A 23,038-nucleotide genomic window follows, 5' to 3' on the forward strand; every position below is an offset into this window, starting at 1 on the left:
ACACCCTCTCATAGACAGACAGACATTCCTATGAAGATAGTGTTTCTGCTTTGTGAATCAAGGGCCTGGCCTCCCTTTCAGGTTAGTCAGTCAAGTGTCCTGTTATGTGAGCGTGAAAGGAGGAGGCCCACGTTAACACTATAATTACACCATCCCAGTCATAATGAAACTGATCTTCAACTGGCACTTCAAAACATTAACTCTTCATTGTCCATTAAAATCCACGGCTAACCACAGTGTGTTCACTCATCCTCTCTGGGGAAAAGTGGAAATACAATAACTCCTGGGCTATAAATGGGCTATAATCAAGCAATGTAGTTGTGAATTTTGATTACGTGATAATACATTTTTTGTCTGATCCGTTTGTGCTCTTGTAAACTCGGTTGCTATCCTTGCCAAGCCAAACATTGGTTTTGCACGACAGCGAATGACAAGGAGTTGGCGTGATAGCACAATTGGACCGGCACTTAGGCTATCAATTTCAGTCACATGAATAAAAAACGGCATTCAGGAATGTTGGGTTGTGGCTCCTGTTCATTCTACTACTAGTGGCTGACCTTGCAAAGCCCACTCCTCTACTGGTTCCATTGGAGTCCCTCAGTATTCGAGTCGAGATGACCTGGCCAAAGGGCTTGAGCAAGGTCTCAAGCTCCTGCTCGTCCATCGACAGCGGCAGGTTGGAGATATACAGGTTGGTTGGGTCTTGTTCTTGTTGCTGCATGGTGATAAAAGACAGGAAGCATTGACGTGTTAATGGCACTTAAGAGCAACCTTGACACACCTGGAAAAAAAGATCTCAAACACTTCAACTCCGTCTCTTTATTGGCATCAATTTCAGTTTCGGGCACGGCAGTCATATCCCTTGAATAATTCCTACTCTCTGTCTGTGTCCCAAAATGTGCTCGATTCCCTATATAGTGCACTACGTTTGTCCAGAGCCCTTAACCAGGGCCCGGTAGTGCACTGTATAGGGAAGAGAGTGGCATTTGGGACACCCTGAGACCTCTTTGACTACCGTGATGGCGTTAACCCTGGCCATGATGCCTCTCTCGACCTCTGCTGTCTTTGTCTGCCTGGGTTTTTAGCTAATAAAGGGTCACCATGAATAGTGATTTGCATGCAGCCCACGGCTGGTTGAGACCCACATCAGCTGATTTCTTCCTGTATTTCAATAGCATCAGCAGAAACATAAGACACGGCTACGGGTCCCCGGGGAGCAGCCGCTCACCATTAATATTCATCAGCGTCCTGCCGCATTCAGAGCCCAGCCTAACACACTCCATTGGATTACTAAGTTAATACGCTGACAGAGAAATCTACATCCAACTATTAGGAACAATGAATTGGCACCACACAGAACAGCAGAGCAAAGCACCCAGTGGAGGTGTTCAATCAGAGGGATTGGAGAGGAGTTGAGGGAGAGATGGATGGATGGATGGAGGAAGGGAGGAGTGTGTTTCAGCACTCAGCAGCAAAAGGGTGTTTGTGTGTGTGTGTTCTGCTCTAATAACTCTAAAAAGCTCTCTAGAATGGAAAGAGGGGGTGGCCATCAGCAACAATCCTCCATGCTCACCGCGCGCACACACACACACACACACACACACACACACACACACACACACACACACACACACACACACACACACACACACACACACACACACACACACACACACACACACACTAATTATATTCAAGGGCAAAAAGACTGCCTTACCATTTTATCCTTTATGGCTTACCTAAAGGGTAATGGTAAAGCATTCATCCAGTTAAATGGCCTTTAAAACATTTATATTGAATAGGCCACAGATATCCATTCAGGATAACAGGCTGCCTACATTATGTGTTAAAACACAGGAAGTATGGAATAGACGATAGACGGAAAATAAAACGAACTTAGTCAACACACAACCTGTATTCCACAGAGAATTTCACTAGTGATGTATTCAGTGGCTCAAAGGGAGGAATGAGTGTAGGATAATTACCACATGGTTTACCCGTGAGTCATCCCGAAGAGGAGTTCTCTTAGTATAAGCCCCGACTCAACTCCTAACTCCGCCATCATCTGACAGAAATTAGAGAGAAAAAAGCCTTTCTGTGCGTGTGAAGCGGCTCTTAAAACATAGGGACCGAAATTTGGCAGCAAAATAAGACATCTGTTTGTGCAGCAGTGAATGGGGTCACCAGCAAAACAAGCCGTGTGACTGAGGCATGCTCATTGAGGGTTCTGTCTAGAAGGGATACAGATTTTGTCAAAATGTAGTTTTTGGAGCAGGTTTAGGAGAACTTACGGAGCAGGTTAGGAGGGCCAGTGGCGGCTGAGGGGAGGGGGGAGGGGTGGCGTGGCAATTGCTTGTCTAGCCGGAGAGGGAGTCCCTCCAAATGCTGTGCTTAGGCCACAGGTTTATTATTACGGTCGTCTGTTCACGTCCAAAATAAGTGGGAAAGTAGACCTCACTCATCTGTCATTACTAGGGGATGTTCACTTCATCCTAAACAAGTTTATCCACTTACAATATTATTGTACAGACACATTGTATCATTATTATGTTATATTGGACTCCTTCTGTAACATGTTAGAATATAAGTATGCAATCCATCTAGGAAAAGGAACATATCTAGGTGGGAATACCATTAGGAGAACATTTTCAACAGGAAACCCTCATCTGCTGACTTCCCACCCACCTGCTTTTGAAATAATAATGAGTGAATGCCTATTAAATGTTGCCCGGGCAGAAAGAAAATACCTTTGTTTGGGGAGTTCATTAAGCCCAAACAAGCCCTGGTAATAATGAGAAAAAGTTAACTGAAAAGGCTCTGACTTTTAAATGGCCTTTACCTTGAACAATGCCTAGATTAAATTTAGGCATTCCTCACAAAATGGCTTTATTTTAATTAAAAGTGAAATAGGTGCACAGAGGCATGTCAAGAAGCAGAGGATTTTGAGGATTCTTGTTTAGGCTTTGCGGGCCTGATTTCCACAACTATAACTGGCTCGGTTGCCATGGCAATCTCCAAACGATTGACATCCTTTTCTTCTGTCCAAGATTGTAAACTGCCTTGTTCAAAGTTATTATAGCCCCTGCTGGCCCTTTGAAGACCAACCATGTGAATTCTCTTCCCAATTGACTCCCACCAGAAACTGGCCTCAAAACTTCTCCAGTAATGCTTTGGGTAAAGCATAGCTAGGTAGCTCAGTGCTGGGTAGCTCAGTCCGCCTGACACATAGGACTTTCAAAAGGACATTCTATAACAGGACAAACTTGCTACACGTACGCTGTTCATAGCCCTTTCATTACAGTCTGTCCAGTAAGTCAGGCCTTTTTAAAGTGACACATGCTGGTGTGACTTCAGTGAGTAATGCTGCAGCAAGCTAGATCGGTTACACGCAGAATGCAAGGCTCATGACTCATGCTTCTCAAACTAATATCCCTCTTCACCACTTAGTCTTATTCAAAGTTTCACATTACTTTCATCCTTTTTGCCTCCAAATTTCCACAGCAATGCTTCCAGGAAGCTTGAGAGAAAAACCTATTGTCTCATCTAATTTATACACTTTACTTTATTACACTGTAAACATATACTGTATGTTTATACAAGCACATGTGAATCATTTTCCAGTCATTTTAGAGCTAAGATTCTGTGAGACAAGAATATTCGGCATTGTGTCAAAAAGCAGCCTTCACCTGTCCTGCCTAAAGCCAAGGGGATCAAACTTGTCTCAGGGTCAGTCTGCACTGAACCCATTAAGACTTTCTAGACCTGGAACACTGTTCGTTGACAGTTACATCTTCTTTGGATGTGGAGCGAGGAAACAGGAAAATATACTGTATTTCCCAATAATTTGTGCCTTGGTTGGTTGTGCTCGCAAAGCCCAGTTGGCCGGAGCCGGGTTTGGAAATGCCTACCGGGGAACTGCCTTGTTCAGGGGCAGAACGACATTTTTTTTTTTATACCTTGTCAGCTCGGGAATTCAATCCAGCAACCTTTCGGTTACTGTCCAAATGCTCTAAGCACTAGGCTACCTGCCGCCCCAAGGCTAGTGAAAAAGGTTAGTATAGGCTAGTGTAAATGAGCCCTTTGAACAGACAAGACGAGCCTCCTTTAGAAAGGACACACTGGACGTGTCCCAAATGGCACCCTATTCCCTATATAGTGCACAACTTTTGACCAGGGCCCTAGTGCAGTCAATAGGGAATAGGCTGTAATTTAGGACACAGCCTGCCCTATAAGCCTCCTTTAGAAAGGACACACTGAGTCCTCTCTGCTCCTGCTGAGGCTTAGACACACATGTCCCCAGGGGGAATTCCTTCTCCGGCATGTCACCCTGTTGTCATCGCAGAGTATCACCAGCCTGTTCTCTCCACCCAACAGTCTGCCTGTCGGCGCCACTCACCCCTGGTGCCCCTCCAAAGTGTGTGACAGGATGCCTTTAGGAACTGTCACACACACACCACCACCACCACCACACACACGACCGCAAGAGCACACACACACACACACACACACACACAAATGGAAGAGCACACACACACACAAACGCAAGAACACACACACGAACGCAAGAGCACTAACACACACAAACACAAGAACACACACACGAACGCAAGAGCACTAACACAAGCAAGCAAGCACACACACACCTATGGGCTCATGTTACTGCACAGTGACCACAGAGTCACAGGGGGGCTGCAGACAAACTTGAGAGGTACACATGCAACCCGGGCAGGGAGATACCTATTAATCTATGTAATGCTGGGTGGGTCAGGTTTTTGCTGCCTATAAATGGACTACCAAAATCCATTGGAGACTGTGTATTTTCAGGTGTTTGTGTGTGAGAATAGGAATAGACTGCAAGCATACCCTCACCTTAGCCATCTGGGCTTGGACCCCGCTGGTCTTCAGGGCAGTGACGGCTTTCTGAGCTGCAGCAGGGCTGTCAAAGTCCACAAAGCCGTAACCTGAGGGAGAGAACACCATACCACTCAAGACACTTCTCACTATATGCGTTACACAGCCTACCTGGAAAGACTGCATGGCACAACCATGCTACGTAATGCATCATTCAGCTTTATCATTACTATCTTCTGTTGGCAATGCAATTAACAGTATAACAATTACAGACCCTGGTCAAAAGTACTTCACTACATATTTATATATACAGTACCAGTCAAAAGTTTGGACACACCTACTCATTCAAGGGTTTTTCTTTATTTTTCTATTTTCTACATTGACGAATAATAGTGAAGACATCAAAACTATTAAATTATACATATGGAATCATGCAGTAACCAAAAAAAAGTGTTAAACAAATCAAAATATTTGTAGATTCTTCAAAGTAGCCACCCTTTGTCTTGATGACAGCTTTGTACACTCTTGGCATTCTCTCAACCAGCTTCACCTGGAATGCTCTTCCAACAGTCTTGAAGGAGTTCCCACATATGCTGAGCACTTTTTGGCTGCTTTTCCTTCACTCTGCAGCCCAACTCATCCCAAACCATCTCAATTGGGTTGAGGTCGGGTGATTGTGGAGACCAGGTCATCTGATGCAGCACTACATCACTCTCCTTCATGGTCAAATAGCCCTTACACAGCCTGGAGGTGTGTTGGGTCATTGTCCTGTTGAAAAACAAATGATAGTGCCACTAAGCGCAAACCAGATAGGATGGCCTATCGCTGCAGAATGCTGTGGTAGCCATGCTGGTTAAGTGTGCCTTGAATTCTAAATGACTCACAGACAGTGTCACCAGTAAAGCACCTCCACTGCATCACACCTCCTCCTCCTCTGCGTCTCACAAAGACACGGAGGTTGGAACCATAAATCTCAAATTTGGACTCATCAGACCAAAGGACAGATTGCCACCGGTCGAATGTACATTGCTCATGTTTCTTGGCCCAAGAAAGTCTCTTCTTATTATTTTAGGTGTCCTTCAGTAGTGGTTTCTTTGCAGCAATTCGACCATGAAGGCCTGATTCACACTGTCCCCTCTGAACAGTTGATGTTGAGATGTGTCTGTTACTTGAACTCTTGTGAAGCATTTATTTGGGCTGCAATCTGAGGTGCAGTTGACTCTAATGAATTTATCCTCTGCAGCAGAGGTAACTCTGGGTCTTCCTTTCCTGTGGCGGTCCTCATGAAAGCCAGTTTCATCATAGCACTTGATGGTTTTTGCGACTGCACTTGAAGAAACTTTCCACATTGACTGACCTTCATGTCTTAAAGTAATGATGGAGTGTCGTTTCTCTTTGCGCTGTTCTTGCCATAATATGGACTTGATCTTTTACCAAATAGGGCTATCTTCTGTATTTATTTGTATTTTATTTAACCCTTATTTAACTAGGCAAGCCAGTTAAGAACAAATTCTTATTTACAATGATGGCCTACCCTGGCCAAACCCTCCCCTAACCCGGGCGACGCTGGGCAAACTGTGCGCCGTCCTATGGGACTCCCGATCACGGCCGGTTGTGATACAGCCCGGGATCGAACCAGGGTCTATAGCGAAGCCTCTAGCACTGAGATGCAGTGCCTTAGACCTCTGCGCCACACAGGAGCCCAAGCAACTGATAGTCCCACTAAGCCCAAACCAGACGGGATAGCGTAACGCTGCAGAATGCTGTGGTAGCCATGCTGGTTAAGTGTGCCTTGAATTCTAAATAAATCCCTGACAGTGTCACCAGCAAAGCCCCCCCACCGCATCACACCTCCTCCTCCATGCTTCGTAGAATACAGAGAATAGGGTGCCATTTGGTTGGCACTCTAAATCTCAGGTCAACATCGACGTCTACAGCAAGCAGAAAGTGACAAGATGTGATTGACAGCCACCACAGCGAGACCAGGCCAGAGGCCACCATGTTCTGTGGTTGACCCCCACCTCTCTGTGGCCCGTGGTGGTCAGTCAGTGACTGGTGGTGAGGTAGTGTTGTAGGCCGGGGGAGCAGAGAACAGTGCTGAAGCTGCAGATTGCAGTGATGACGCCCAGGGCTCAGGTCAGCTCACTGTTCCCCTGGGGCTCAATGCAGGCCAGAGTCAGACCTGCAGTCCCTCCCTGCCCTCTGCTCTGCTATATTTAACCATCAAACAACCTCACAGGTCCACAGCAAACTCTCTGCTCAATGTGGAATCTAATTACAGATTCTAGTTTGATCTTGGTGATAAACAGCACAAACCAAGTATATACTGAATCGGAACATTCTGATGTTTGTTTTTATGAATGGCAAAACGTTCATTTGGCTTTCCAAGTTGGGATTTTGGGTAGTTTCTCAGGTACCTTTCTTCAAGCAAGCCGTGATTTCAAGTAAAAATCGTCATGCAAGATGAAAGGATGTTTCTCAGTCGCCACCTGTGATGAATAAGGGTATAATAATCCCCAGCAGGACAGTGACCAAGCTTATTTCCTAGCCCATCTGTGGTGCGTGCTGGCTGGGCTGGGCTTCAGTGTCATTGCGCTCCTCACTAGTCAGAACAGGGTGTTGGGCCCAGGGCTGCAGCCAGAGCCAAGACTGTTTGTCACGCTCCAGAGGGAGGGGCATGAGCAGTCACTTCCTCTTGTGATCACCCCCCATAGCGCGCTGCACAGTGACAGACAGCCAATCAGTAAAGGGACTAAAATAACATGAAGTAGTGGCAGCCTTTTGCCAGCCTGTCTGTCTGTTTCCTGATTAGGCCAGCCCCTCTGAGCCACATAGCTGTTGGATGACTTCAACAAGGCAGAGCCAGTACACTGTGACACTATTGGGTTGCCAAACCCACTGCGTGAGTCAAGAAGGCCTTAAGCAAGAATCTTCATTCATTCCTTAGCATGGCCTTTGTCTTTAGTATAATAGCATTAGGAGGATTATGGTGAAAATACTATGTGTCATCATATCACAAACTGGAAGTCTAAGTCAAAGCTCCAAAGCCTTGACACTTATCTCCTGCTTTACAATGAATCATTGTGATACCTACGTACAATATCCTCTCAATGAAGACGCATGTGATGAGTTTTTATTGCTTTAAGCCTAGGGGTTGTTATGAGCATGACTTCCTGAGTTCTGTGCAAAAATAATAATAATAAAAAATAAAATCTGTTAGCAGAATCAACCACGTCCCTACTTACTGAAAGTCTTCGTAAAAACAGAGGAAGCCATACACACCTTTACATTTGTTTGTCGTCTTGTCCAGGATCGCCTTTGTTGATACAATTTTGCCATACCTAAGAGAAGAAGAGAGAAGTATTTTTAGTTGTATTGCGTTATGTCCCAGACAGAGGCAGCCTGTTATAAAAGACAAAAAGAGTGAGGCTTGCACAAGAATGTATGACATCCCCCCCCCAAAAAAGCATGAGAAACAGGAAGCCGTTTGTTTCCATGTGGATTTGAGAATCTCTGCGGCGCTGGAGCAAAGGTTGCCATGATTTTGACCAAACGACAGAATCATGGAGGGTTACCTATCCTCCATAGGCATAAGGATGTCTGACTCGTGAAAAAGACGTACCGAAAATCAGAAAACATTTAGGAATAAACTTGAATGAAATATGCATTAGACACGGTATGTTTACGATTTCTTGACAATGCAGGCACAGGGGGACTGAGTAGCATTCCATAAACACACCCTGTGCTTTAACAGTTATTTTGTGCACAGTGTTGCTGCCAGCTCTGACAAATGAACTCAGCGGTGACTCCTAGAAACACTGGCTGCACTGCATTTCCTTTCAGCGCTAAGCTAGCTCACTCTATTCAAAATGAATAGCAAATCAGTACAAAGAACGCAACAACGACATATATTGCGACTTTCTCTCTGTGCAATGATGAATGCGACCAATAACAACGCACAGACGTAAGGCCGTAGTAGTAAATGAGCCTCCCTTGTAGTAATCAGTGCGGCAGACAAATGATTGATGAGGGGATTGGCTCTCTAGATGGAGGAGGAAGTGTGAGCTCTGACCTGAGCTGGGAGGCGGGCAGGTGGTGGCTTTATGAAAATGAGGCCTCCATCCCGACCGTGAGTCATAGATAAAACCGATTGTGACAGATCTGGTTGTGTGTCATGGTGTTATGATTGTCGCAGTGGAAAAGGTCACCTATAGTGCCTTTGCCATTAATGATCGCTGATCAGCAGTGGCTTAATATAAACAAATAAGTCTCCATGATATTTGAAATCCAATTACAGAGCCTGACTTTGCGAGCAGCAGCACATGTCTGTGTGTGCTGTGCTAGTCTCCGTGGGCCGGCGTGACCTTACTCTGTGTTCCACTGGGTAAAGAGCCTCGAGGATGAAGGGGTTTCCACTAATTGACTCCAAATAAATCAATTACAGGAATCACCACAGTGTCAACGGTAACCCTGCCCCCTCCCTTTAGAGCAGCTCACAATCAAGGGACGAAAAAATCTAAAGCTTGAATGCAAGAGGTTGAAAAAGGCACAGGATTACGACACCCGCTTCCTAATCTGGGCCATTGTTGGATGACTGAGAGGACACAGTTTAACTCTGCAAAAAAACTGTAGATTAGCATCGAATGTATATGACATCGGTACAGTAGTTCAGGGTAAAGGTGTCCGCATGCTTCCCATCCAAACAGTTCGGGCAAATACAGTGAATTTGGAAAGTATTCAGACCCCTTCCCCTTTTCCACGTTGTTATGTTACAGCCTTATTCTAAAATGAATTAAATAAAAACATATCCTCATCAACCTAGACACAATACCCCATAATAACGAAGCAAAAACAGGTTTAGACATTTTTGCAAGTGTATTACAATTAAAAAACAGAAATACCTTATTTACATAAGTATTCAGACCCTATGAGACTAGAAATTGACCTCAGGTGCATCCTGTTTCCATTGATCATCCTTGAGATGTTTCTACAACTTGATTGGAGTCCACCTGTGGTAAATTTTATTGATTGGACATGATTTGGAAAGGCACACACCTGTCGATATAAAGGTCCCGCAGTTGACAGTGCATGTCAGAGCAAAAACCAAGCCATGAGGTCGAAGGAATTGTCCGTAGAGCTCCGAGACAGGATTGTGTCGAGGTACCGATATGGGGAAGGGTACCAAAACATTTCTGCAGTATTGAAGGTCCCAAAGAACAGTGGCCTCCAAAACTTCTTCCATTTAAGAATGATGATCCACCAAGACTCTTCCTAGAGCTGGCCGCCTGGCCAAACTGAGCAATTGGGGAGAAGTGCCTTGGTCTGGGAGGTGACCAAGAACACGAGGGTCACTCTGACAGAGCTCCAGAGTTCCTCTGTAGAGACGGGAGAACCTTCCCGAAGGACAACCATCTCTGCAGCACTCCACCAATCAGGCATTTATGGTAGAGTTGCCAGACAGAAGCCACTCCTCAGTTAAAGGCACATGACAGCCAGTTTGGAGTTGGCCAAAAAGGCACCTAAAGGACTCTCAGTCTGATGAAACCAAGATTGAACTCTTTGGCCTGAATGCCAAGGATCACGTCTGGAGGAAACCTGGCACCATCCCTACGATGAAGCATGGTGGTGCCGTGGGGATGTTTTTTAGCGGCAGGGACAGGGAGACTAGTCAGGATCAAAGGAAAGATGAACAGAGCAATGTACAGAGAGATGAAAACCTGCTCCAGAGCGCTTAGGAACTCAGACTGGCGTGAAGGTTCACCTTCCAACAAGACAATGACTCTAAGTACACAGCCAAGACAACACAGGAATGGCTTCGGGACATGTCTTTGAATGTCCTTCAGTGGCCCAGCCAGAGCCCGGACTTGAACCCAATTGAACATCTCTGGAAACCTGAAAACACGCTGCCCATCCAACCTGACAGCCCATCCAACCTGACAGATCTTGAGAGGATCTGCAAAGAAGAATGGAAGAAACTCCCCAAATACAGGTGTGCCAAGCTTGTAGCGTCATACCCAAGAAGACTCAAAGGCTGTAATCGCTGCTAAAGGTGCTTCAACAAAGTACTGAGTAAAAGGTCTGAATACTTATGTAAATGTGATATTTACATATATACCACCTCAAGCTGAACCTCGGCAAGACGGAGCTGCTCTTCCTCCTGGGGAAGGACTGCCCGTTCCATGATCTCGCCATCATGGTTGACAACTCCATTGTGTCCTCCTCCCAGAGTGCTAAGAGCCTTGGCGTGACCCTGGACAACACCTTGTCGTTCTCCGCTAACATCAAGGCGGTGACCCGATCCTGTAGGTTCATGCTCTACAACATTCGCAGACTACGACCCTGCCTCACACAGGAAGCGGCGCAGGTCCTAATCCAGGCACTTGTCATCTCCCGTCTGGATTACTGCAACTCGCTGTTGGCGGGGCTCCCTGCCTATGCCAAACCCCTACAACTCATCCAGAACGCCGCAGCCCGTCTGGTGTTCAACCTTCCCAAGTTCTCTCACGTCACCCCGCTCCTCCGCACACTCCACTGGCTTCCAGTTGAAGCTCGCATCTGCTACAAGACCATGGTGCTTGCCTACGGAGCTGTGAGGGGAACGGCACCTCCGTACCTTCAGGCTCTGATCAGTCCCTACACCCAAAGAAGGGCACTGCGTTCATCCACCTCTGGCCTGCTCGCCTCCCTGCCTCTGCGGAAGCACAGTTCCCGCTCAGCCCAGTCAAAACTGTTCGCTGCTCTGGCACCCCAATGGTGGAACAAGCTCCCTCACGACGCCAGGACAGTGGAGTCAATCACCACCTTCCGGAGACACCGGAAACCCCACCTCTTTAAGGAATACCTGGGATAGGATTAAGTAATCCTTCTAACCCCCCCCAAAAAAGATATAGATGTACTATTGTAAAGTGGTTGTTCCACTGGATATCATAAGGTGAATGCACCAATTTGTAAGTCGCTCTGGATAAGAGCGTCTGCTAAATGACGTAAATGTAAATATTTCCGGGATTCTTTTTTATACATTTGCAAAAATGTATAAAAACATGTTTTTGTTTTGTCATTATGGGGTATTGTGTGTAGGTTGATTTGATGAGGGGAAAAAACTATTTAATCCATTTTAAAATAGGGCTGTAACGTAACAAAATTTGGAAAATGTCAAGGGGCCTGAATACTTTACAAAATTCAATGTATTATGGCAACATTTTGTGACGTTTTAGTTAATTTTTTCCCGGCTGTTCGTGCACAAGACATTTTTTATCGAGGCAAGCCGAAGTCGGTAACCGAAGTCTACGCCCATTCGTCGGTGATTGGTCAACAGTAGCGATGGGATTCTTCAATGAAGTGTTTGTAGTCATTCAAAGAGAGAAGATTCCTCATTTTGCCACTTGAGGGAGTATGCGAGCACACTTGTTCGGCTCGGCCAGGCACCAGCTGAACAGAAACATGCGGAAGGCTATAGACAACGGCCAATGGTGTCTCTCTGTGTGTGTGTGCTAAAACACATCTTCCAGGAAAATACGCTTCTTAAGAAATCCTTAGCCATTAGACTCCCCCCTTTTCCATTAGCTTTCACTAACCATCTATCACAGTGTGATGGAGCTGCTTGGTGCTGTCAGACAGATGAGGGTGAGCTGCTTGGTGCTGTCAAGACAGATGAGGGTGAGCTGTTTGAATCAGGTAGAATGTCTTCTCTGAGAAAGTGGTGGCAGCAGCAGCTAGGAGAACAATGTACTCCCATTCCACCTGCCTTTATCCCATTACAGTGGCTAAAAGGGCTCTGATTACTATTCACTGCATGCTTATTGATTCCTGCGGATAGCACTGAGGGATACTGTTCTGTCTGCTCTGAAAATAGCAGGATTGAGTTATGGCCGAAGGGAACAGCCTCGTATTGACTGAGGGCTGTAAAGTGTTCCTGAGTAGCAAGTGTTTTTTTTTTTTATGCGATATGAAGAATCACTTTACTATCAACAAGAACTGATTATACCTTGTGCTTTTTGAATCCTCAACTATTGCCTCAAGGTTTTAAGTAGAGGTTTCAGGATTTTATTTTGGGATATTTTGGGATCGGGTGGTGGATCAGCTCAGATGGGATCAGTTGGAAAAACACAGGGATCTATTCCAACCTCTTTAGATTGTCTAAACAACTAGCTAAGGTGCATTACCCCTGACCTACTGACTGAGTAGACTGGTGGTCCAGTCTGTTTGTGCATTAGCCAACTCCTGTTCGTGTCCATTCATGGTCATACCAACCACACTGGCCTCTGCGATCTCAATGTTAATATGCACTCCAATTTCAAGCGGGGTCACTGATTGGTTGTTGAACACAACGTTCTTCATATAACGTTTTAAGAGTTTATTTTGGGAGAGTGTGGCTGAACTGTTGCCAGTATTTAGGCTACTAGTCACTGAAAATCAGCATTGATATAACATTGATTAGGGTGAGTTTATACGCTAAGAACATTTCAGTCAGGGGAAGGATTAAGCTAGTTACAACACAGGGTAAAAGAGCAAGAACCGTTGACCCGGAATCTCTAAAGTGAGCTCTAATCCCAAATCTTAAAATGGCAACAGCCAGCGGCTGCGCTATGACAAACCATCAACAGTGCTAGAGATGGTCTGGATATGACTCCCTTATGTACATGACGTTATCAGAGTGAATCTAACTGCCTTTCACTGTACATACAATAGAGTCCTGCATCGGGTCAGATACCCATGGTTCCCCGCAGGTAACCCACAAAATAAATCAGCTGGCGGGTGGAATTTAAAACATTCTTTCAACCCACGGGTCGGCTCCCGGTTCAGAACAAATATATTGCGGGTCGGAAACATTTTAAATCAAGATCTTATATATTTTTTTAACCTTGTTGTGTGGTGCTAAAACATTACTAATTTGTCCAAATTCAGAGATTATGTTCCCTCCCCACACGCGCGACAGTGTTCTCAAGTTTACTTTCCCTGGCTTGCCTAGCTTACGCGAAAATGGCTAACGTAGCCTAACCAGAGTTCATTATTACATAAATTCAGGCTTTAGTTAATTTAGACCATATGCAGGCCATATAAAGTTTAAACCTGTGAGACTGGTAAACATTTGAGTAGCCTTTAGCCTACTAAATAAATGTAGGCTATTTTTGCAGCCTGTAGCCTATTTGAATCTGGGAACTGTTTATTGGAGTTTTTATTAAGCTATTTGATTATCTAAGCATAAAGGTTTTGTTTTGTTATGTCAGCTATAGTCTTTCATTAGGTAAGAAGGCTAATTCGAAGGCTCCTTTTTTTTTTTTTAAGCGATTTGAATTGTCAATGTGCCGCTTAGCATTGTGAAAATAAGAACATATCGTTTTTAATTCATGGCATGGTTTCCTTTTATCGAAATGTTGAAAAAACATGCAGGCAAATTAATTAATACAGGGAAAGGGAATAGCCTAATAACCTAGTTGGGCCGACTTTGGAGTCATAAAAACAATTAAATAAATGTATGTTATTTGGCGGGTCACAGGTCAGCTCTCAGGATAATTATATGCGGGAGAGTCGGGTTGCGGAGAAAAATCTGTCCTGATATCGGGTATCGGGTGGTGCTCGGAATTAATGTGGCCGGCACAGGGCGGGTGCAGCTCCAAAAAACTAACCCGTGCAGGACTCAAACATTCAATACCGCTTTGCTTTCTTCAATTAATAAATTCCCCTTTAAGTAATTTTTTAGGAGAAGTAAACATAGATGTGTGTGTTCCAGACAATCTTGTGTGTGGTGTAGGTCGCTAAACAGCAGCTATCACTCTGTATCTCTCTTTCTAAACACGGGATAGAGGATCTATGCCAGCCGATTGGGAGATCGAGGGGTTGAATGTGCTGCAAAGTCAACATCACATTGTGGAGGTGGGGGGGAAGCTAAAGCAGGGGGTCTGGGAGATGAAAATAAGATTTCAAAGTCACCTCGGTGGTCTTTTCCATAGATAGGTACACAATAACACAATGGGGCTCTGGATGAGAGCGGGCTGGGATGGCTCCTTTATCCTCTGCATACATAAACTCCCCACTGTCTCGCTTCAGATACTGTCAGCTGCTAAGGCTCTCTGGGTTTGCCCTTGTAGTCTTCCAATATCATCTTTCATTTTAAATTCAGATGTAATGCCCCTGTCAGCTCTCCCCTTGCAGTGTTGGCCATCATCTACTCAAATATCTCCATCCCCCCTCCTTCACTCACTGCTATCTCTCTCTCTCCCTCTCCCTCTCTGGTCCAGTGATCTGACCTGTCCCAGCTAGGTTCTACTTAAAACACCGCAGTAATATAATAATAATAATAATAATAATATATACCATTTAGCAGACGCTTTTATCCAAAGCCACTTACAGTCGTGCGTGTATACATTTTACATTCTGCTGGTCCCAGGAATCGAAACCCCCTATCCTGGCGTTGCAAGTGCAATGCTCTACCAACTGAGCTACAGTGGGTCATCTAACCTTATTAGTATCTATTTATCTATTAACTGCACAGGGAGACGGTCCACTGGTAACTGAGGTCTTGTTCTTCATATAGCCTTGTGACATCACAAGGAGACCATGCAACACCAAACATAATGTTAAAGTATTTTGATTTTCACTGAAAATACACTGAGTGTACAAAACATTTGGAACACCTTCCTAATATTAAGTTGCACCCCCCTTTGCCTGCAGAACAGCCTCATCGGGACATGGACTCTACGAGGTGTCGAAAGCGTTCCACGGGGATGCTGGCACATGTTGACTTCAATGCTTCCAACAGTTGTGTCAAGTTGGCTGGATGTCCTTTGGGTGGTGACCATTCTTGATACCCACGGGAAACTGTTGAGTGTGAAAAACCCAGAAGCATTGCAGTTCTTGACACACTCACACCGGTGCACCTGGCACCTACTACCATACCCCGTTGAAAGGCACTTACATCTTTTGTCTTGCCCATTCACCCTCTGAAAGGCACATATTCACAATCTATGTCTCAATTGTCTCAAAGCTTAATAAAATACTTATTTTAACCTGTCTTCTCTCCTTCATCTACACTGATTAGAGTGGATTTAACAAGTGACATCAATAAGGGATCGCTTTCACCTGGATTCACCTGGTCAGTCCATGTCATGGAAATGTTTTGTACACTCAGTGTTCCTTTCTTTGTATGAGTTAGATTCAAAGAAATTATGCTTGCAGAGGTCTGACAAATAATGACATATCATGATGACTTCGGAATTACATTGAGGAGTACACGACATCGGTCACTGGCTTCATCAATAAGTGCATCGATGACGTCGTCCCCACAATGACTGTACGTACATACCCCAACCAGAAGCCATGGATTACAGGTGACATCCTCACTGAACTAAAGGGTAGAGCTGTCGTTTCAAGGAGTGGGACTCTAACCCAGAAACTTATATGAAATCCTGCTATGCCCTCAAACAAACCTTCTGTAATGGCAACATGTTTCAAGCAGACCACCATAGTCCCTGTGCCCAAGAATACCAAGGTAACCTGCCTAAATGACTACCGACCCGTAGCACTCACGTCTGTAGCCATGAAGTGCTTTGAAAGGCTGGTCATGGCTCACATCAACACCATTATCCCAGATACCTTAGACCCACTCCAATTTGCATACCGCCCCAACAGATCCACAGATGATGCAATCTCTATTGCACTCCACACTGCCCTTTCCCACCTGGACAAAAGGAACACCTATGTGAGAATGCTATTCATTGACTACAGCTCTGCGTTCAACACCATAGTGCCCTCAAAGCTAATCACTAAGCTAAGGACCCTGGGACTAAACACCTCCCTCTGCAACTGGATCCTGGACTTCCTGACGTACCGCCCCCAGGTGGTGAGGGTAGGTAACAACACATCCGCCACGCAGATCCTCAAAACGGGGGCCCCTCAGGGGTGCGTGCTCAGTCCCAACTGTGGTAGGCCTGATCACCAACAATGATGAGACAGCCTATAGGGAGGAGGTCATAGACCTGGCAGTGTGGTGTAAGGACAACAACCTCTCCCTCAACATGATCAAGACAAAGGAGATCATCGACAGGGCTGTAGTGGAGCAGGTTGAGAGCTTCAAGTTCCTTGGTGTCCACATCACCAACAAACTATCATGGTCCAAGCACACCAAGACAGTCGTGAAGAGGGCACAACAAAACATATTCCCCCTCAGGAGACTGAAAAGATTTGGCATGGGTCCTCAGATCCTCAAAATGTTCTACAGCTGCACCATCGAGAGCATCCTGACTGGTTGCATCACTAAAGAGGGTAGTGGGTACAGCCCAGTACATCACTGGGGCCAAGCTTCCTGCCATCTAGGACCTTGGGAGGTAGCCTAGAGGTTAGAGCATTGGGCCAGTAACCGAAAGGTTGCTGGATCGAATCCCCAAGCTGACAAGGTAAAAATCTGTCGTTCTGAGCAAGGCAGTTAACCCACTGTTCCATGGGCGCCGTGGATGTTGATTAAGACAGCCCCGTGCACCTCTCTGATTCAGAGGGGTTGGGTTAAATGCAAAAGACACATTTCAGTTGAAGGCATTCAGTTGTACAACTGACTAGGTATCCCCCATTCCCCTCTATACAAAGCGGTGTCAGAAGAAGACCCTAAAAAATGCCCCTGTGCATTGACTCTGTACCGGTACCCCTTTGTGTTGCCTCACTGTTGTTATTTTGCTGCTGCTCTTTAATTATTTGTTACTTTTATTTCTTATTATCTATTTTTTACTTAACATGTATTTTTTGTAAAACTGCATTGTTGGTTATGGGCTTGTAAGTAAGCATTTCACCTGTTGTATTCGGCGCATGTGACAAATAAAATTTGATTTGATTTGGTTTGAACAGGCTGTTATTATTTCCAACTCAAGTCAAATAAGTAACTGCTGCTTTGAATCTCTCTACCACAGTCATGGTGTTGGTGACCACAGCCAACAAGTCAATAACCAGTCAATAGCTGTAATCAAAAGGTGAAGGAAGTGTACTCACGGCTGGCAAAGCTTGACCAGATCATGGTCGGTGGTGGCTGGGGCAAGGCCTCGGATGTACAGGTTGGTTTTACTGAGTTGCTCCCAACCTGCAGTGCTGGAGCTACTGCTGTTGTTGGTGCTGCTGTTGGTGCTGGGGCTGGGCGGAGCCATGGGCTGGGAGGAGGAGGCAACAGGTGGCTGCCAAAGGGAAACACACAGAATGGTGTCAGTCCAAGACAAAACAACATGTCGGTGTGAAGTGCAATACTGGTGTTCCCTTTATCTAAACAAGAGGGAGAAAATGAGAGAGAGAAATATACTTCTCAAAACGAAGCAGACTACATTGGCTTGCCGCATGGATGCAGGGCCATTTAATTGCTCAAATAAATATATCTGTTAAATTTGTATTGATGTCTTGCAGAGCTAGTGATTGCCAGCCAGAGAGTAATCATGAAACAATGAAAGTCTGCATTTCATTAGTGGGTTAACAAAGTGTGCGTGGATCTTATTCCAACCCTCAGCTTTGTCCATGAATCTTGTCTCCACCACGAGCTACACAGAGAGATTCTTATTACTCACTCCCACTGTAACCAATAACAGTATTTTAGTGCGCTGGACCAGAAAACCATCTGTCTTCACCACAAGCATATCGTTGTGTGGCCCAGCTAAATCTTCCATATTGGTGCATACTAAAAAATGAACTGTCCCGATACTCCATCATTTGAGACTATTGAGTGGGTGCCCAGTGTGAGGATTCATATTTCACAGAGCAATGATACATAGAGAGAAGTCAGCACAAACTGGGTCCAGAGAGGCCTGCAAATCTGCTCTGACACTAGTGTGAGACAGGATGGTTGTCCGTGAAAGAGTGAGCCCTTCCGAGGCCATCGCCTCCTGGTGACTGACTGACTCCAAACTAGACATCTTAACAACCACACCCCCAGCATGGCTTTCTTCCCATTCCAATGCTCCCCTACACTAACATGCAGACTTAAGGTATGGCGCAGAATGTGACTCAACCTCAAGACCAGTACTGCTATTTCTGAACTCTGAGGATCAGCGTGATTGAAACAATGACATGCCACCCATTTTCTGTAACTTGCCGGATGCCAACGATGTACCCTCTCGAATCAAATGGAAAGAGATGAGAATTTCTGTTATGTACACGAACAATGTGTCGACCAGTTCTTCCAGTATTGAATTTCAGATATATATCCAAGATGCTTGCTCTAATTCAATCAGCATCTATAAATCAGATGGGCCGTGTCAAGAATAGCTTGTTTTCCACATCTCAGAAAAGATCCCTTGTGTGATTGAGCAATAGGCTATTACACAGATGTAAGATCTTAATTTGAGCCAGTTTGCTATGTGGATTAACAAAAAAAAAATGTTATGTGGATTATAATTATGGACATTTTTATAGGGGTTGATACATTTTTCGTAAGGGAAAACCAAGTCTGATATTTCAAAGTGTAAATTACAAACTTCAGAAGACTTTTTAAACATCAAATGCATTGCAGGAACATTCTCCTGCAACAGGATGATGAAATTAACATCCTACATCTGTAGCATGCTTCCTGTTAGTAGGGCCACATATGTTATGATCTTAAAAGCTGGCCCTCTTCTAAAACTGATCTGTGTGTCTGTTCTGTGTCTGACACTGATTATCACCCTTCCCCCTCTTAGGAATCACAAGAGAGGAAGCTGAGATGAAACAATAGCGCCGGAGGAGATAGGAGCCCGTAAAACGGCAGCTAACCAATTGTGCTATTGTGTGTGTTTTTTCTGCGTTATTTGTAACTTATTTTGTACATAATGTTTCTGCCACCATCTCTTATGACCGAAAAGAGCGTCTAGATATCAGGACAGCGATTACTCACCTTGTACTTTACGAAGATATATATTTCTTTTACGAGTCGGACGCAAAGGATTTACTTAATTCGCATGAAGAAGAGAGCGATATCGGGGACGTAGGTCGGGGTGCCTTGTAAGGATCCGACGGCGAGTGGGTAATCCGCCTCTATCATCAGTCCTACAGTGGTTCCTCCTTTAAAAGTTGCGTCATACTGCGGCACACCCTGCGTGCTGCTGCAGCATTCTGTGGCACGTCATTTAATTCTCAGCCATTTCTTCTGTTACTGCAAGTTATTACTAGTTTGACCACCAGAGGGCATCTTTGAGAAGCAATTGATAGTATTCCGTATTGGCATTACCAGAGAATTTAGAACCTTTTTTGTAATAACGTAGTATATGGGATTGATTTTAAGAAATTTGGCTTCATTAATTTGATTAATATTATGGTGTTTCCATTCAGAAAAAAATTGTCCGTTTGTAAATTCAGACCGTTTCGCTCTCGGAGCGCACACTGGACGTTCGGGCCGAGGAGTAGGGTTGATTTGAGAGTTCTGGCCTTACAACGGCAGTCAAGTACCCAAGCTAACGTTGGCTAGCTTGCTAGCTACTTCCAGACACAAATGAGACCACTCTGACCATTTTACTCACCCTAGCAGAGCTGGTAAGGCAGTTTTCGTGTTAACCAGAGTGTTGGTGACTTTAAAATGTGCTGCTGGAAACAATTTAATTACTATTTTTTTCCAATGTTTACTGACACCGGCCATATTCAACGCGTGTTGAGCGCTCGTAAAGTAATTATTCTGCGCTCTGGTACACTCAGACGAGAGTGCTCTGAAATCCGTGTAGATAGTAGGCTGGACACAAACATTTTAACAACGTTCTTTTCTGATAAAAACTAGTTCATTACATCCGCCGTGGAGCCCAGTTTCATAATATTTCCCAGCTGCTTGCAGTCGTTTTGAAGTAATCGCGAAAAAACAGGCCTTATTTTTGTGCATTTTTCACCCTGCCAGCTCCTATTAGTTCTATTGAGCACCGTGGCACCAACTCACCTTCCAAACGTTCTATTCCCAGCTTATTGTTCAATATCACAATGCCTGCTTCGCTATTGTTGGTAATGAGACCTGCTCACATTGTTTTATAGTTAAAATGTAAACAACAAAAATAATATTGGAACTCTGCAGTCTTCCCATTGTTTCCTATGGGGGAAATATAGGCATGTCTGTCTATTTCGGCAAATATCTTGCAATGTGTATATTTTGATTTTTTTCAAGTCGGGTGTATCCAGTGTGAAATGGCTAGCTAGTTAGCGGGGTGCGCGCTAATAGCGTTTCAATTGGTGACGTCACTCGCTCTGAGACCTTGAAGTAGTTGTTGCCCTTGCTCTGCAAGGGCCGCGGCTTTTGTGGAGTGATGGGTAACGATGCTTCGAGGGTGGCTGGTGTCTATGTGTGCAGAGGGTCCCTTGTTCAAGCCCAGGTAGGGGCCGAGGAGAGAGAAGGAAGTAAAACTGTTACACGGGTACCATAGTAAATCAGGAGAATCTCCTCCTCGCTCCTCTGGGCAGCGAGCTCGTTTGTCATCGATCGCTAGACCTGAAATAGCCCGACGTTTTTATTTTTTCCCTACTTTTTCATTACGCAGACATATGCACAGTTGACACCATCGAGGTGCAGATGTTTACTTCCTCCACAAGTAGTTTTTTTCCAGTTTTGTCCGACGAACAGATTGTAGCGGTAAAATAAAAAGAGATACATTTTTAATGGAATTTTAAGCATCACTCCAGTCAAAACAGGCTCCGCGAACGTTCGATTCCATGAATTTGCTATGGGCTCGCACTAGTGTTCCAGTTTAGCCAACGTTCTTAAGCCGTTTTTCTGCCTTGGGTGAAATTTGACTCGTTCTATTGTCCAGCCTATAGATAGCCAGAGCAAATTTCTGAAAGCACCCGAATGTCCATTGAGAAAGCACAACGACTATACCATTTAGCTAAGCTAAGAATGACGAGAACACTCAAGTCAATAAACGTTGGGTAGTTAGATAGCCTATAGTTAATATACTGGCAGGTTTGATGTATAACTACTAACGTTAGGTAGCTAGCTAACATACCAGTACATACTGCTGTAATGATATGCTATGTGGTTCGTAAGGACAGCGTAGCAAACAAATTATCAGCCAACATAACGTGTAAGGTTACCTATTTGAAAAGTCATTACTTCATTGAATTGAGTAGCAAGCTACCCCTTGGTCGTTAGGGCAAATCTGGTCTGTGATAGGAGTTTTTTTTCACACCTAGCTCGGCTATTAGACTATTCTTTAGTAAAGGTTGAATAGTCTATTGTTCAGCTATTAGTCCTCCTCGCCAACTTGCAACAAATCTCATTCCTTTCCCTCTTCCACGGGTCATCATTCTGCTTCTGAGTGGCTCGCTTGTGGGCGTGCTGGCAGGATATGGCAGCAGCTTTGGTTGTGCGTCAAGAATTCTGCATACAGTAGCATGTTTGTATAAATGTGTGGTTATTCACAGGCAAATTGTTATATGCTATGGAGGTACATTTGATTTATTTTCAATCAAAAATAATTGTTCTGAAAGCAACTTTTTTTTCCCGACACAAAGGAAGTCAAAGCGGACACCTCTGAAGATGGCATCTCAGGTAAGCAGCACTGGGCTGTATTGACGTATCCTAAAAACGACATCTGCTGCTTTAGATTGAACGGTCATTTCTCAGTTATTGTTTTCATATCTATAAAAAATAAGCTGTTTTCTTTACTTTCAGAGAGCGAGCTGACCTAGGGGTCGAAAATGTAGATATTGCCAGATGTTCACTGTCCGAGGAACAGGCCGTGGAAGCTTTATTGCTGGCAAAAGTGTCTATAACCAGAGCTAATTAAACTGTTCTGTGTTATTTTTCTCCATCTCTGCCTGTCTTGTTGTACATGGAACCTGTCTCAGATTAATTAAAAAACCCTTAAGATGTCAGCTGCTAATTTTCAGATTTACACCACATAAACACAGGCATTTTCACTAGACTATCTGTTGCTGCCAAGTCATGATTTCCCTGTGGGTTAGCCTTGCAATAATCAAGTGGTGAGACACATAGCCTTCTATATTTAAACGTTTCAGGTACACTCCGATAGGTGTCTGCGTCACATACAGTATCTTATATTGACATTATCTTCTATTGTTTGTCCTCATGTGTCTGTTTTTCAGCATAAAGTACTCTGTAGCCACTTAGTGTGGACACCAGGTGAGACCACACACACACAATAACAGTCTCTCTTCTTCACTTCATCCCCCTCCCCCCTAAATCCTCTAGGTTATATCAGCTGTTTTGGTGAACCCCTCTCGCATCTGAACAGGCTGACACAGAGTGCAC

General features: G+C 44.6%; 1 protein-coding gene across 5 annotated transcripts in view; it reads right to left on the reverse strand.

Annotated features, from left to right (window-relative positions):
• Positions 1-23,038, reverse strand: part of LOC106586183 (RNA-binding motif, single-stranded-interacting protein 1) — a 43,129-nt gene that overhangs the window by 11,346 nt on the left and 8,745 nt on the right. For 3 of the 5 annotated variants that reach the window (XM_045707377.1, XM_014173152.2, XM_014173149.2), the window contains exons 2-5: positions 17,827-18,005; positions 8,134-8,192; positions 4,864-4,961; positions 558-715 (exon numbers count right to left, since the gene is read on the reverse strand). In XM_045707377.1, the coding sequence (XP_045563333.1) occupies positions 558-715; positions 4,864-4,961; positions 8,134-8,192; positions 17,827-17,978 (467 nt within the window). In that variant the 5' untranslated portion in view covers positions 17,979-18,005. The remainder of the gene's footprint in view (positions 1-557; positions 716-4,863; positions 4,962-8,133; positions 8,193-17,826; positions 18,006-23,038) is intronic. The other 2 variants (XM_014173153.2, XM_014173150.2) reach the window with 1 other exon arrangement.

This window comes from Salmo salar, chromosome ssa25, assembly GCF_905237065.1.
Source record: "Salmo salar chromosome ssa25, Ssal_v3.1, whole genome shotgun sequence".
In the NCBI taxonomy this organism is placed as follows: Eukaryota; Metazoa; Chordata; class Actinopteri; order Salmoniformes; family Salmonidae; genus Salmo; species Salmo salar.